At 40.3% G+C, this 14,582-nt stretch overlaps 1 protein-coding gene across 7 annotated transcripts in view; it reads right to left on the bottom strand.

Moving 5' to 3' along the window:
* KIF16B (kinesin family member 16B) overlaps positions 1-14,582 on the bottom strand; it is a 314,095-nt gene that overhangs the window by 37,662 nt on the left and 261,851 nt on the right. For 3 of the 7 annotated variants that reach the window (XM_027623368.2, XM_027623371.2, XM_027623369.2), the window contains one exon: positions 3,088-3,171. In XM_027623368.2, coding sequence (XP_027479169.2) covers positions 3,088-3,171 — 84 coding nt within the window. Of the gene's footprint in view, positions 1-1,981; positions 2,051-3,087; positions 3,172-12,003; positions 12,137-14,582 lie in introns of those variants that run through there. The other 4 variants (XR_003524843.2, XR_003524845.2, XR_003524844.2 and 1 more) reach the window with 3 other exon arrangements.

Here is a 14,582-nt window from a genome sequence, read left to right as displayed (position 1 = left end):
GTCACCTCCACTACTGCATCTGCCAACGTATGTCTCCTGGGCTGCTGTCCAAGTTACAAGAAGGGATGTATGAGCCTGGGAGGCAAGTCACATGTGGGGGGTGTTGCTATCAGAATCCTCTGACTGCCAGAGGGCAGGGTTCGCCCATGACATGCACACCTACACTGAACTGGTTCCTCCAGGGCCACCAGGGAAGCCAGAGGGAGATCCTCCCATCTTACAAACCTTCCAAGATTCTACGGCTCTTTGTGAGCAAAAGTGCTGGGCGGGCTTCCGAGCATGAGATGCCAACTAGAGCTGGCTCGATAACTTTGTGTGGCGGGGAGCACATATGAGGTTATCACTGAGAGACAGCACCGGAGGCCGTACTCCTACCCCTCCTCTTACCACCATCACCTTCTCACTGGTTCCTGCCTTTTCTGGTGCCATATAAGCAATGCTACACCCCCCAGGCTCCCACATTCACTCCACCACAGCCACATGCACAGCTAAAGAAAATCAGTCTCCAAAACCTCTCATGACAGTTAGAAATTCCTATTATTACCCATCATTTTTACAAATAATTATTATAAAAGGTTGTATAACGTGGTGACAGCATAGTATCTATGTCTTTAAGATTAAAATATTTTATGCTTTTGATAAATTTAAACACAAGGTCCAAATCTTGGACACATTTTAATAGAAAGGCAGATCAAAACACAATGAATGCCTTCTTAAAACACTGCTTTATACAGCCTACTCAGGGTGAGGAGGTTTATAAAGTTGCACGTGTGGATTTAAAAAACTGTCAGACAATTCCTTTTGAGCAAACACTATGTATACTAGTGTGTACTAGCTCAAATGTGGTCTACTGAAATCCATTTTTTCTGTATATATTTATGTATTTAGTTTTATCTCTAGGTAAAGTTTCATATAGGAAATTTAAATATATGCTCTTAGAGGGAAAGAAATGTCTCATTTCTCTTTATATTCTATATAATACCTACTACTGTCTCCAGCATGTATTAGGAATTACATAAATGTATATTGAATTAAATCAAACAGGAAACTCAGGGAAAGTAATTATGTTAATTTTCACATGAAAATACACTAAATCAAATGGTGACTTCTGATGTTAGATTAAAAAAATAAAGTCACAATAGTCGTGGGAAATTAACTCAAGAACCTCAGATTAATTTTCCATTAAAGTAAAATTGAATTACACTTGCTCTTGAAAAGGACATGATATTCTAAGATTCAACATTAGGAGAAATACATTTAATTTAAAATGTAAGTGTCTATTTCCATGAGGTGTGGGATCCATTCTTTAAATGCTAACGCCACAGGTGAATAACAGTCACGGGCGATGGAAGGGGTCCTTGTATAGGCAGAGACATTAATACAGAACTCTCTTCATCAACTCTGTTGATAGCTTTAGTAGGGCTAAGTGATTAGGGAGGAGAGACTGAAAGAACAAACATGGGTCCATCTAAATACCGGAATGAAAGAGGACCCTGAGCTGGGCTCTGACCCTGGAAGCTGGAATGGAAAGAGAAGAGTCACCAAGGGCAGAGCTACAAATGCACAGAACACAGGATGCCAATCTGTTGAGGCACAGCCGGGCACCACGTGACTTTAACTGGAGCCCCGAGAAGCTAGGGATGACAACAGTCTATTTCCTGTTGGTTTATACACTTGTTTTTTTATAGCCTATCATCCTCCACGTTCCCATTAAAGACAAGTCTATATGACTGAGGCAGGTAAAGGTTAGGTAAAGAAAACCATTCCCAGTTCTATCATTATTTTTACAGTTTTTATATGATATAATCAGACTTTTAAGAGAACTTAATCGAGCAGGCTCACCACGCTAATCTCTCCCATGAAGGCAAGTTCTTCAGTTGGGTCTCAGGGTCATGGCAACTCATAGAATGCTTTTCAGAAACCTGCCATGACTCATCCAGGGCTCAGGCTTCATAGATCCAGGACCTCTTCAAACATGTCACTCTCACAGTTGAACTCAAAGGCCAGGAAGCATGGCTACCCCTGAAACTCTTCTTTCTTCACAGCAGTTCTAGATGAGGATGAGGATCTCAAAACTCTCAACTGCCCCTTATGGACCACAGTCTTTCTCTGCTTTCCACTTCTCCCCCTCTTTTGCTCTCATTGGACCCCCCAGCCTCTGGACGTCTCCCTAATCCTTGGTTCCCTGGCCCTAAGTCACACTGGCTGTCAGGAGGAATGAGAATAATACTGAATTTTTATGTAGCACTTTACCATTCAGAAGGGGCTCTCTTGGGCCTTCTCTTACTTGATTTCACTTGCAATAGGTCTTATTATTCTTCTTCTTAAAGAAGTAGCAAAGCAGACTTTAAGAAGCCCCATGCAAGCTTGCAGACAGGAGACTGCAGTCAGCTATTTGTAATTTTATCCTCCCTACGTTGGTGGCAAGAGATACACCCAGGACACGGGTGACTGTGCCTTAGCACAAAGATTAGCATCAGATTCCAACCAAACAAGCACCTCTACCTTGAAAAGAAATACAAACCATATAAAGCAGTCAACAATGCCCACTGGCAGTGAGACCCTCGGAAAAACAACAGTTGTGTTGAACCAAAGTTCTATATGTAGCCGGCTCAGAAGATGAAATTAAAATAAGCCAAATAAAACCTAACTGTGACTAAAATAGGTATGTGTCTTTTTGCTTCCAGCTCTCTCAAAAAAGTAACAATAGTGCAATACTATATATCTTTAGTTAATTAATGCAAGTTTTTTTTGCAGCAAGCTTTTGTACCTCATTCTGTATTACAAACCATCTGTCTCTGTGAATAGTTAGTTCTCACCCACAGCCTGCTTCCTAACCCTTAGAATAAATGTTATCTCCTTCCAAGCCAGAAAAACGTTCTATTAGACCAGAGGGGGATAAGGGCTTACATTTCAAGTAGACTGACCGTTACTTTCTCATCTACACTGCCACCACCTCCAGTGTTAATGAAGCAGCACCTTCACACCCATGAACAAGAGCCGTGGTGTTTCTAACAGGAACAATTCTCACTGGTCAATCAGATGGCACAATTTGTACCCAGAGAAAGAAAAGCTTAATTCTGTTACCTCTAAGTGACTCCGCCTCTCAGCAATCACACGTTCATCCTTGTTTCCAAATAGTTTCTTTGGAGGGAACTCAAGGGTAGCAAGCTGAAATAGATATTTTATAAGAGATGTATTAATAGCACACCGATGATCCTTAGGCATTTATTAACCTATTATCTGGAGTCGCTATCATGGGGTGAAAAGAGGAAGAGACTGGGAGTTTAAAGATGGCAGGTCCTCCCTTGCTTTGTCACCAACTGACTGCGTGACCTTGAACAAGGGCAAGATTCCACAATCGTCAAATGAGGCGGCATGGGAACGCAAAGGAAAAACAGCTCTGAGTCTCAGTATTTTGTCTCAGGCAACATATTAAGACTCTGCCAGATGGCGTTTCACAAGTTTTATTTGTTAAAACACAAGTTTGTTCTTCTTTTAGTCCCCTCCTTACACTAGAATTCAATTAATTTTTGTGCTGAGGTAAGAATTTGAAAACTTGCACACTACCTGAACATTTTGTAAAATAGTTCTGAGGCCATTGTTCAGGTCCTTTAAACATTCCGTATTGCCTTTTTATAGCTACTGTTACAAATGAAGAATTCCTGTGTGAAAAGAAGACCTCTCTTTGAATCTTTTCACCTCGTTCCTTAGAGAATAAAGGTTCAGAATTTGTTTTTAGTCAGGCCTTGGGATTTCAAAGTTATTTTCTTTGTATTTCTCTTCTTGGAGGTATTAAAATCGTAATAAAAAGATAAGTTTTATTATAGACTGGGAGGCCAGAAAGAACTCTGTAATCTGGTGAGAACTTGACCAGCCAGTGCTGCCCTGGTTGAATGAATGTTAAGCAGCAATAATTGCTGGTGTTGATGAAATTCACTACTTCCTGCCTTCCTCACCTTGTCGCGTTCAGACAAATCGAGAAGCCAATGAAGAATTATTGAGAAAAAATTAACATTTCTTCCACAATATAGGTCACAATATGCCACAAAATCCCTATTTTATACATATGCAAATCTCTTGATTTAAATTTTTATTACCACAGTGGGAATCAAAAATTAAGAACTAGCATCGATATACATAGCGCTTTCAAAACTTAAAGTATAAGAATATACATGAGGTGCACATACCATAAGTGAACAACTTGATGAATTTTCAACATCTCAACACACTGTAACAACCACATGCCAAGCACCCTCCAAGCACTCCCAGTCATGCCCTCCCGCCCTCTACAAAGGTTGACACTAGCCTGACTTCCAAGTGTAGCTCACCGTTGCCTATTTTTCAACTTTATGAAAATGGTACCATGGCAACATGAACTCCTTTGTGCCTGCCTTCACCACACTGCCTCATGTTTGTGAGATCCATTCATGTTGCTGCTGTGTAGCAATAGTTTGCTCATTCCTGTGGCAGACTACTACTCCATTACGTGAACATTCCACCATTTATTTGTTCAACAGCCTCTTCTTACTGGGCTTTTGGTTAGTTTCTAGTTTTTGGTCATTAGGCATTGTGCTGCTATGAACATTTCCCCAAAGGCATTCTGATGAACGTATGCAGGGATTTCTGCTGGTCAGAGTGTCAGGAGTAAAAATGTTGCATCTTGGGGTATCAAAGTGTCCAGCTGTATTTGAAATTATCAAATGGTTTTCCGAAGTGGTTTAACTACCTGACACTCCCACCAGCAGTGACTGAGAGATCCAATTGCTTCCAATCCTCACCAACATCTGGTGCTGTGGTTTCTCACCTTAGTCATTCTAGTGGGTATGCGGTAATTTCTACTGTGGTTCAAGTTTGCATTTTTCTAATGACTAATGATGTTGAGCATCTTTTCACATGCCCATTGGCCATCTGGTTAGTCATTTTTGGTAAGTGTCTGTTCAACTGTTTTGGTCATTTTTTATTAGGTATCTTCTTTTTCTTATAAGAGTAATTCTCCCTTTTTACTCTCTTCAAGGTATCTCTGATGACTTTATGTCCCTTTTTTAAAGTTAGCTGCAGTTGGGCAGATGTTTACTCCCTTCATGCTCCAGCGTTCTCTCTACCAAAGCCGAGAAAACTTGGGATGGATGGGGTGCAGCACCCCTTCTCCTTCTCTCACCGGGTTCTAATTCTGTTGCTGACCATGAGCTTTAAAGTCAATTCAAGGTTAAGTGAAAGACCACAGGCACTGAGGTTAAGACAGACCCAGTCTGAATCTTGGCTTGACCACTATCTAGCTGACTAGTCGTGTTTCTCTCTGCCTAAATATTCTCTGCTGAAAAAGAAGGCAGAAAATGATACTAAACTTCACCAGGTTTCTGTGAAGATTCCGTGAAGTAACAACACACAGAACTTAGTGACTGTTCTTATTTGCTAGAGATATGCTCATTACTAAGAAAGCATCATGCCATTTCCTCTTGGACCCTCTTTTCCATCCCTGGATTGGTGATGTGGCTTTGAGAAGTAAAGGGTTTTCTGGAACCCTGGCCTTACTGGCACACACACACTTCCCATACATTGCAGCTTAGAGAAGACAGGTATACCAGGGCTCATGTTTTGGGCTTCATCCAGCCCCGATTTTATCTTGTACAAGTGTGTTTCCCCCCACTGTGGTGATGCTAGAACCTTGGCAGGCATGCTTTCACAGTTGGCTATTTTGTCATTTTCTTATATGGCTGACGAGGTGATGTGGTTTCTGTCAGGGGAATTTTACAGTCACCCTTGAATGCTCAATCGGAAATGGTGCACTAGAAGGACTTCAGGCAGCTAACCCAGGTGGGGAGCAAGCTCTTAAATGTCCTTGTCATCTACAGTAAATACTCTATTCGGAGGTGGAGGATAAAATTTGGGCCGTTAATATCCACCCTGTGAAATAAACATGTATAAATTATGTGTAATGCTGTTGTTCGGATTTTAGGAAAAGAGCACCTGTTAACAACTTTCAGGCATATAATCAGAGGACTATATATTCACCCATTTAACTTTAGAGGCAAGGAAACATAGTTCCAGAGTTAAGTGACTCAGAAAGGTTTGTAGTCACAGGGTGGCTGGGTCGAGACAAGTAATCAGTGCTGACTCTCAGTGTTTCACCACCATGCTGTGGCAGGGGGTCCCCAACATATGGAAAAATCCCTTTGAAGTCTCCAGGGATCCAGGATTCAGATGAAAGAAAGTAACCCCTCCTTTAAGTATATTAAACCAGAAAAATGATGTAGAGCTGCTAGACAGTGGCCAACGGTTCCAAGAGCTGCTAACAGAACCTCACTGAGGATGGGTACCCGCTAAGGGAACAGGAACGTGCCAGGGCAGAGGAACAGCAGTGGGAGTAACAGGTAAGGGGCTGGGTTGGGAGACAGGCTCCCAGCAGTCCATCCTGGGACATGTAAGATTAGTGGGATCCTATCAGCTTACTCCTCTCACAATAAAAAGCAGGAATAATGGTGGCTATCCTTATACGTAGTCGAAGTGATGAAGAGAGGAAGAAAATGAACAAAAGCATAAGTTCCAGTGTCATTCTTGATAGGAAGGCACAGTCCTGGGCCCAAGTGCTATTGGTGGGGCCAGGACACAAGCAAACTAAAGTAGATAGGCAAGGCTGTGAGGCAAAATATTGAAAAAAATACCTCCCTCATTAAAATAATTATATTTACATCAGAAACAGCTCTCCAACTCTCTTCCTCCTGATAGAACGAAAACGACCTCCAGTTCTCCTTTTTGGAGAAATCTTAACAGTGCTTTTTAGCCCTTGCTATCCATAAGCTCTTGGGCTAAATGAGATGAAATTGCCAATTTTGTAAGTTAAAAATGGGTGAATATCACAATTTCATCTGGTTAAACCCTACATAAAACTTTGACATTTTTAAGCGACCATTAGAGCAAAGATACATTTCCATCTGCTTTACCTGCCAAGCATAGGTATTCTCATTTGATGGATTGTCAGTTGACTATATCAAACCATTATTCCTTCAAAAGAATATTTCTCTTAAAGTACCCCCAAATAATACTAAACTAGAAATATCTTATTTAAAATATATATGACAATGAAATGGCCAAGGAGTTGGGAACACATGGTAGGTGTAGCAGGAGGCCATTTGGGGACCAACAGCTGTTGTTGTCACAGAACATATAGTCATGGCCATCTGAGTCAGCCCATCCTCCAGAAGGGAGAAAGACTACCATTGTCTTTACTTGGACTAGGGAAAGAGGACAGCAATTACTGCTTTGTTCTCAAAACAGTAATATTACAAAAATCCTTAGAAGAGTTTAGAAACCTAAAATAGAGAAGAGGCCTAAACTTCTCTCTAGAAGTACAAAGTCACTGCCTCATTTATTTTAAAACAGACAGCAAAAGCAATTCTCTGTAGGTTTTTCTGGATTGTGAATTAATTAAATGGTCCAGATAACTTTTAAAAAGGATAATTTACCAAGATCAACAGAGCCATTGATCAGGATAAAGTACCTGGAGAGCCAAAATAAGCAAACAAAGAAATGGACAAAAAGAAACAAAAAAGAGAAACTCTTCCACTGTGCTGAAAGTGTTGCTGTCTGAAAAGTAGTATTTCCAACAAATTAAGAATACAGGAAAGGGCTAAAAAGGGGGAGATTCCACACTGTTCCTGATTTTTCCACTCAGGTCCAACATATATCAACATCTTTTGTTTGCTTGCTTGGTTTCTCATGTTAAACAGAAATTTTTAAATAAGATATATTATCTGAACATTTTCATTTCTTCTCAAGTTCTTTATACTCATAAATTTTCATTTTTATTGCCTCATTTTTTAATCTAGCAGATGGTCTAGATTTGATTTCCATGAGAAACATTGTCAGGAACAAGTGAATGGCAATCTGTAGGTAGAGAAGAGACTCCTCTGATTTCCTTTGTAACCTGTGACAAAGAAAATAGGGGCCTACATTTCTAAAAATCACAGTTCCTTAAGTACTATATTCCTTACAGTATCTAAATTCTAGAGGGATTCAGATACAGTTCTGACTCATATACAAATTATCAATATACTGGGATTTGATAACAAGGGAAAAATAATTTTCTTTCTATAAGATTTCATTTGCCCCTTGTAATTTTCACAGAGAGAGTGTCTCATGTTGAAAATATGATTCAAACAAAAATAATCTTTCTACAAACCGTAAAATGTAAGGAAACAGTTCTGGTTAAAGATGGTGGAGTTCATCTCCTTCAAAAGCACCACCAGAAACAGAAGAGATGAAAAGGAAACATCTTTCTCCGAACTAGGAAACCGCCACAGCCCCGCACCGCAGGCCAGGCGGCACCCAGGGAAAGCACCGTGGGGCTGCCGAGGGCCTTCCACACCTCACCTCCAGACCGCGGGCACCATGAGCGATCCACCAGAGCAAACATCCAAACTCTCAGGCATTCCACTACACTGTGATTAGAGGCTAAATCTAGGAACAAGGAAAAGATGGGGGACACCTGCAGCAAGGAGGAAGGTGAGTAGGGTATGTGGGGGGGAAGAACCTGGAGAAGCTCACAGTATTAGAGGGAAGAAAGGTCTGAGGGTAAGCATTTGACCCTCCAGTGACCCCATAGCCCTCGTGAACACCAGAAAATAAAAGAACAAGTGTCTCAAAGCAAAGGAAAAAACTGGTGGAAAGAAATTCAGAAAAATTTCAGGCAGTTTAGGTAAGTAGTAGGTTGCTGTCTTCATTATCCCCAGTATTTGTCCCTCTTTGCCCTTGTGATATACCAGTGTTTCCCTCAACAATGAGTCCACTTCACTTAAAGATGAGAAATAAGGGGCACCTGGGTGGCTCAGTCAGTTAAGGGTCTGCCTTTGGTTCAGGTCATGATCCCAGGGTCCCAGGATCAAGCCCCACATCAGGCTCCCTGCTCAGCTGAAAGTCTGTTTCTCCCTCTGCCCTGCACCAGCCTCCCCCGCCACTTGTGCTCTCTCTCTCAAATAAATAAATAAAATCTTTTTTCTTTTTTTTAAAGGAGAAATAATTAGGGGCATCTGGGTGGCTCAGTCTGTTGAGCACCCAACTTTTAATTTCGGCTCAGTTCATGATCTCAGGGTTGTGAGACTGAGACCCATGTCAGGCTCTGTGCTCAGCACAGAGTCTGCTTGAGATTCTCTCTCTCCCTCTGCCCCTCCTCCAGCTCTCTCAAATAAATAAATAAGTAAATAAATAAATAAAATTTAAAAGGGGATGAGAAATAATCAGAAGGAACCCAAACTAGAACTATGACTGAGGTGAGAAGAGGATGACTAAAACATAAGCAAAGGCAGATAAAGAACACACACCACATGAAGAACTGGCCCCAGACAGCCGGGAAGAACTCAGAGAAGAAGTTACCGACGGTCTTACAGGAACCACAAAAATCATCTCAAAAGAAGAGTCCAAAGAAGTAGGTACCCAGATTGAGAAAAAAAGGACTACAAAGGGAAAAAGGGTGGAAAAGTGAGCGAGCTCTTGGAGAAATGGCTAATTCTAGGATTGGGACAGGGAATACGTAAACTGAGCCTGAAGCATCTTGTAGCGCCTGAAAGGAAGTACCCAAAACAAGAGCACCATGATGGGGTGTTATGAAGGAATGCAAGCATCCCCTGAAAGAGCTCCCAAAGGCCAAAGATGGAATAATCTGAAAAACAAAACAAGGTCAGTATACAAAACTGTCACAGCCAAGAGGAGCCGAAGGAGACACAATGACTAAATGCAATGTGGTATCCTGGATGGGATTCTGGAACAGAAAAAGGACATTAGGTAAAAACTAAAGAAATCTCAAAAATATAGACATTAGTTAATAATGACGTATCAATATTCGTATTAGTTCACTCGTTGTGACACATGTACTATACTCATGTAAGTTGTTAATAATAGGGGAAGCCATGGGTGAGAACTAATAGAACTATAGGAACAGAACTTACGGGCTCTGATGTGATGCGTTAGAAGCCTGGAAGCCATCATCCTTGCCCTCACAACAAGAAAAAGGCTGAACAGACTAGTTGTTGAAAGCCTCAACAACTCTTCTTAGATGCATCCGAGAATTGGGGTTACAGGCAAACTGATGGCCCCAAACTGGGGAAACAAGTGGGCAGAGACAGAATCACAGCCTAGTGGACACAGAAGCCTACATTGGAGCCAGGAGAGTCAGGAAAACTTTCAACTGTAATCGGTTACTAGAGGCTCAGTGCAGCGTGGTGTTGGTGTTACAAGCTAGGTGTATGTGTGGGGTCTGCGTACTTCTGTTAGTTTTACCTCCACACCCACGTTCTCACTGTGAGATGGGAGAAAAGTCCACTACTTTCTGGCAGGAGGAGAGAAAAAGTAACCATTTTGAAATACACCCAAAGCTCTCTGCTCTCCATAACCAGGCCTGCTCTTAAGGGAAACTCTTTTACTGGAATCAAACCATATCTTGGGTAACCAAAGTCTGTCTAACCTAGAGAAAGTGGAATGCCCAACAGCAGGCTCACTGGAAGAGGAAACCTGATCCAAGGCCTACAGGGCCTTCCCCTCCAGCCACACCTTACCACCACATCAGGAGGGCTCCTGCACAACAACGGATTACAGATGAAGAACGGCAAGCCTCAGGCTCTACCGAAGAAGTCTCTAGGAAAACCCAAAGGGTTTCCTCTCTAGGAGACCCAACCAAGGACACCAGGGGAAAGGTTAGCCTCTGATACCACAGCTACAGCAAACTGCAAACACCACCTGCGTCCTAGCCCATGAACCTAGAGCCTCACACTAAAGGCCCATCTACCTCAATCCCTTTTCTTTTACCCAATACACCATGTCTGGCTTTCAGCAAAAACTTAACAAGACATGGTGAAAGGCAAAAAACAGCATCTAAACTATTCTAAAATAAAGAAATTTGACTGAACAATCAGTACAACCACATCTCCCATTCCCACTCCTCGCTTACCCTCCCTACCCCAACCTGCTAAAACTAAAAAAAATAAATTAATTAATTAATTAATTGGAATGAAAGCCCCAGTAGAAGAAACAGAAATAAAATAAATATAATGAAAACACAGGGACGCCTGGATGGCTCAATTGGTTAAGCGTCTGCCTTTGGCTCAGGTCATGATCCCAGGGTCCTAGGATCAAGTCCCACATCGGGCTCCTTGCTCATCGGGAGCCTACTTCTCCCTCTGCCTGCCGCTTCCCCTGCTTGTGCTCTCTCTCTCTCTGACAAATAAATAAAATCTTAAAAAAAAAAAAAAGAAAACACAGATGAGCACAAAGTATATAGAGTAAAGAAAATGACACAAAATGAAATGTGCTAAGGGAAAGGGACATGACCCACAAGTTTAGACCTACTTTCAAGTGTGCAGGCCACAGAGAGACATTCTCAAGCACATAAGAATTCAAGTAAAACACATCAAAGGGCATCCTTTCCAAAACATACTGGGTGATCAAAAATAACCAAGACACAGCACAATATAAAGATCTCAGGAATGAAGAAATGATGGTAAAGTAAATATTCTCTATTTAAAATCACAACCAACAGGGAAATATATTTGGCTAAGGTGTAAAAGAATGTGAATGCTATATATCTTGACAATGTAAAAAAGATAATATAAAATGACTTTTAAAATTTGGGAGATGGGAGTTAAAGTGCTAATTTGTCTTTGTTACAAGAGTCAACTGATGGATGTGAGAGTGATCTGGTTGGAACATCTGTCACCCCACTGATCGCCAGGGTTGATTCAGCTGACCTGGCTGGCTAGGCGGGTGTCCCCTTCCTCCCTCACCGCTCCACGTGCATCCCTCCCCCTGGAAGCTGCCTGCTCTGTCGCTCAGTCATAGAGGATGATATTCCCCAACAGGGGAAGACTGTTCTTTGGTCAAGGGTACATGAGTAGCTGCACTCCCCTGCTGGAACCTCCAAACAGGCGCTCAAAAGTCAATCGATTGTTCATAAAACGGAAACACAGCTGATAATTTGTAAAATGGAAACACATTTGAAAACTAGCAACTCACATTCTTATGTTTGTTTATAATCCTTTTGCTTAAAGTCATATATATTTTAGAGAACTTATAACTTCTGGCAGAGCAACATTTTGAAGTTCAGCAATTTCTTCAGCTTTATTTCATTTTCTTTCACTTCTGACACCTTCAAGTAAAATTAAACTTAATGTTAGCAATTAAAGATAGGATATCTAGAATGAACCTAATGTTATAAAAGTATTTCATTCTTTCTTCTTTTTCTTATTTTAATTTCTTTTTCTCAACTTACATATCCATCCTTTTATCCATGCCTATTCATTTAAGTAAAGATAACATTCATTAAATAGTAACATTAATTATATTTAGAGAATGATTTGGGGCAATCTGTTGCTTTCTCCCTGTATTATGTGAAATTTTTATAAATGAGCATGCATTTTTATAGAAACAATAAAAAGTGATTATTCTCTTTACAGATTTAATGGAACAGTTAAATTAACACCATATGTCTTTTTCTTTTAATAACCTGGGATTTGGGGCAATCAGATTTCAAGTCTCAGTTCAGCATAGAGCTGCTGGTATATTCTTGAGCAATGTATAAAAACTAGTTTCTAGTTTTATCACCTGTGAAACCTGAAGGAGTTGAACGAAGATGTTCAAGTTCCCTTTCAGCTCTGAAATTCTATAACTCAAGTACCAATGATTAGAATCTCTGTATGTGGGACTTGGAAGTAGCATTTCAGGCACCATGGAGATGCTTTACCTATTCTCTCGGTTATACTGCCTTTGAGCAGTGTGCTGACTTCCTGTAAAATCTTCGCAGCATTCTTATCTGAAGAAAGGCCAACGTATGTAGAAGGAAAATAGGGCCCAATATAATAATGAAGAATGGTAATTTTAAAGAGGTTGTAGAACAGAAAAAGGACAGACACAAATGGGGACAGTATTCATGAGCAATCCCTTAAAATGCTATCTCTTCCTGCTACAGCCATTATCCCTGCAGCAGGAGTGGGAAATGATGCAAAGATATTTGAGCCCTTATGGAAAAATTGTACGTTAAAGTTAAAAATGATGATTAAGATCAAATAAATTGGATATTTGTGGAAGACATGGTAGGCCTGGAGAACACTGGAAGAAAACAGCCCTGTGGCCTACTTTGTATAATTACAAAATGTGATTATGCAGGCTTAAACACAGGAAACAAACAAATGAGGATAAAACAGCACATTTCTTTGGCCTAAGAGAAACATTATGACAAGCTTGTTCTGCAACGCAGTAAATAAAACATATTCTAAAGACAAAAAGATTGAAATAAAAGCCATTAGAAAAATGAAATCAGTAATTTTGAGGCTGACTGATTTCCAGTGAAATTTGTCTTTCCCTTCTTCAGTGACTGTGGTCATTCTGAACAACAAGCCTCTAATTTGTAGGCTGAACAATAGATCTACATGAAGAATTATCAACAGAGTCAGATAAAACAATTAGTTGCTTATAACTAACAGCCATTTTATGGAATTATCTGTGAATCTCAGTTTTAGGAAAAGGAAAGCATTGAAATCCATTCATCCATCATGCTAGCTAGCCATGTATCTATATGCATGTGTATCAGCAACATAATCAGCATTATCTGTTGCTTTGTAATATTTCTTAATGATCTTAATGATCTCAGAGTGAAATTTTCATCTCCAAGTTGATTTTTCCCTTTCTGATTCCCAGTGAGCTGACACAGCCCAATTATCTTCAAAGACACAGCACGCTCAAATCCTGACTTCAATGTTTATTAGATTATAATAAGATAGGTTGGCCAGTCCGCTGCCATCAAGAAGACAAATGATAAGTAATGGAAAAGCTTGCTTTTATTATAAGCCTTTCTCTCTCTTTTTAGGTTAGCCAGACCCTATATTAGGTCCAGGTGGCCTCGGAGGCAACAGACAGCACAGGCTTTAATAAATGGCATTGTTATTCCTTTGGATATAAATAATGGCAGCCCTTATACACAAATTTAAATGAGTGATAAAAAGTTTTGCTTATCTTTTATGATTTTATAACAATTAAGCTGCTAAAACTATATTATAAATTACTGAAAGAAAACTGAAAACAACTAATAAAGTGTGGAATCTTTACTAATGGAAGAAAAACATTTGACTTCTGTTACCACCTAATAAAAGTGTATTTTATTTTCATTCATTTACTAGGCATTTTTTTCCTTACTCCTGTAACACTTGGCTACCTAAGTAGTACCCAATTTTTAAAGACTGTGGGGGGAAATGCCATCTGGCACTCTAATTGGTCAAATCAGCTTTAACCTGTCTTTTACAAATAGACACACCTACATGATGACCCACAGCATTTGAAACATCCACATCCTGCGGGTTTGTGGCCATAAATTTTAGCCACTCCAGCTTTTGAGAAATGCAAATAATGAAAACTCATCAAAGGGCTACCATAATTCTCACAGCTGACTAGGTGGAAGCATTTCTGACTACTCAAAATTAATAGCAGCTTCCAAGGCCTTATAAGAACAGCTATCACTGAGAAATATACTCACAAACAAATAAGCAATTCTCTTCCAAGTTCTGTTAGAGGCATGAAAGAGCAACTCTTCAGAACAATCT

The sequence above is a fragment of the Zalophus californianus genome, chromosome 8 (genome assembly GCF_009762305.2).
Source record: "Zalophus californianus isolate mZalCal1 chromosome 8, mZalCal1.pri.v2, whole genome shotgun sequence".
Taxonomy (NCBI): domain Eukaryota; kingdom Metazoa; phylum Chordata; class Mammalia; order Carnivora; family Otariidae; genus Zalophus; species Zalophus californianus.
Note: the sequence above shows the minus strand (reverse complement) of the source record. Positions and strands in the feature narration are given on the sequence as shown.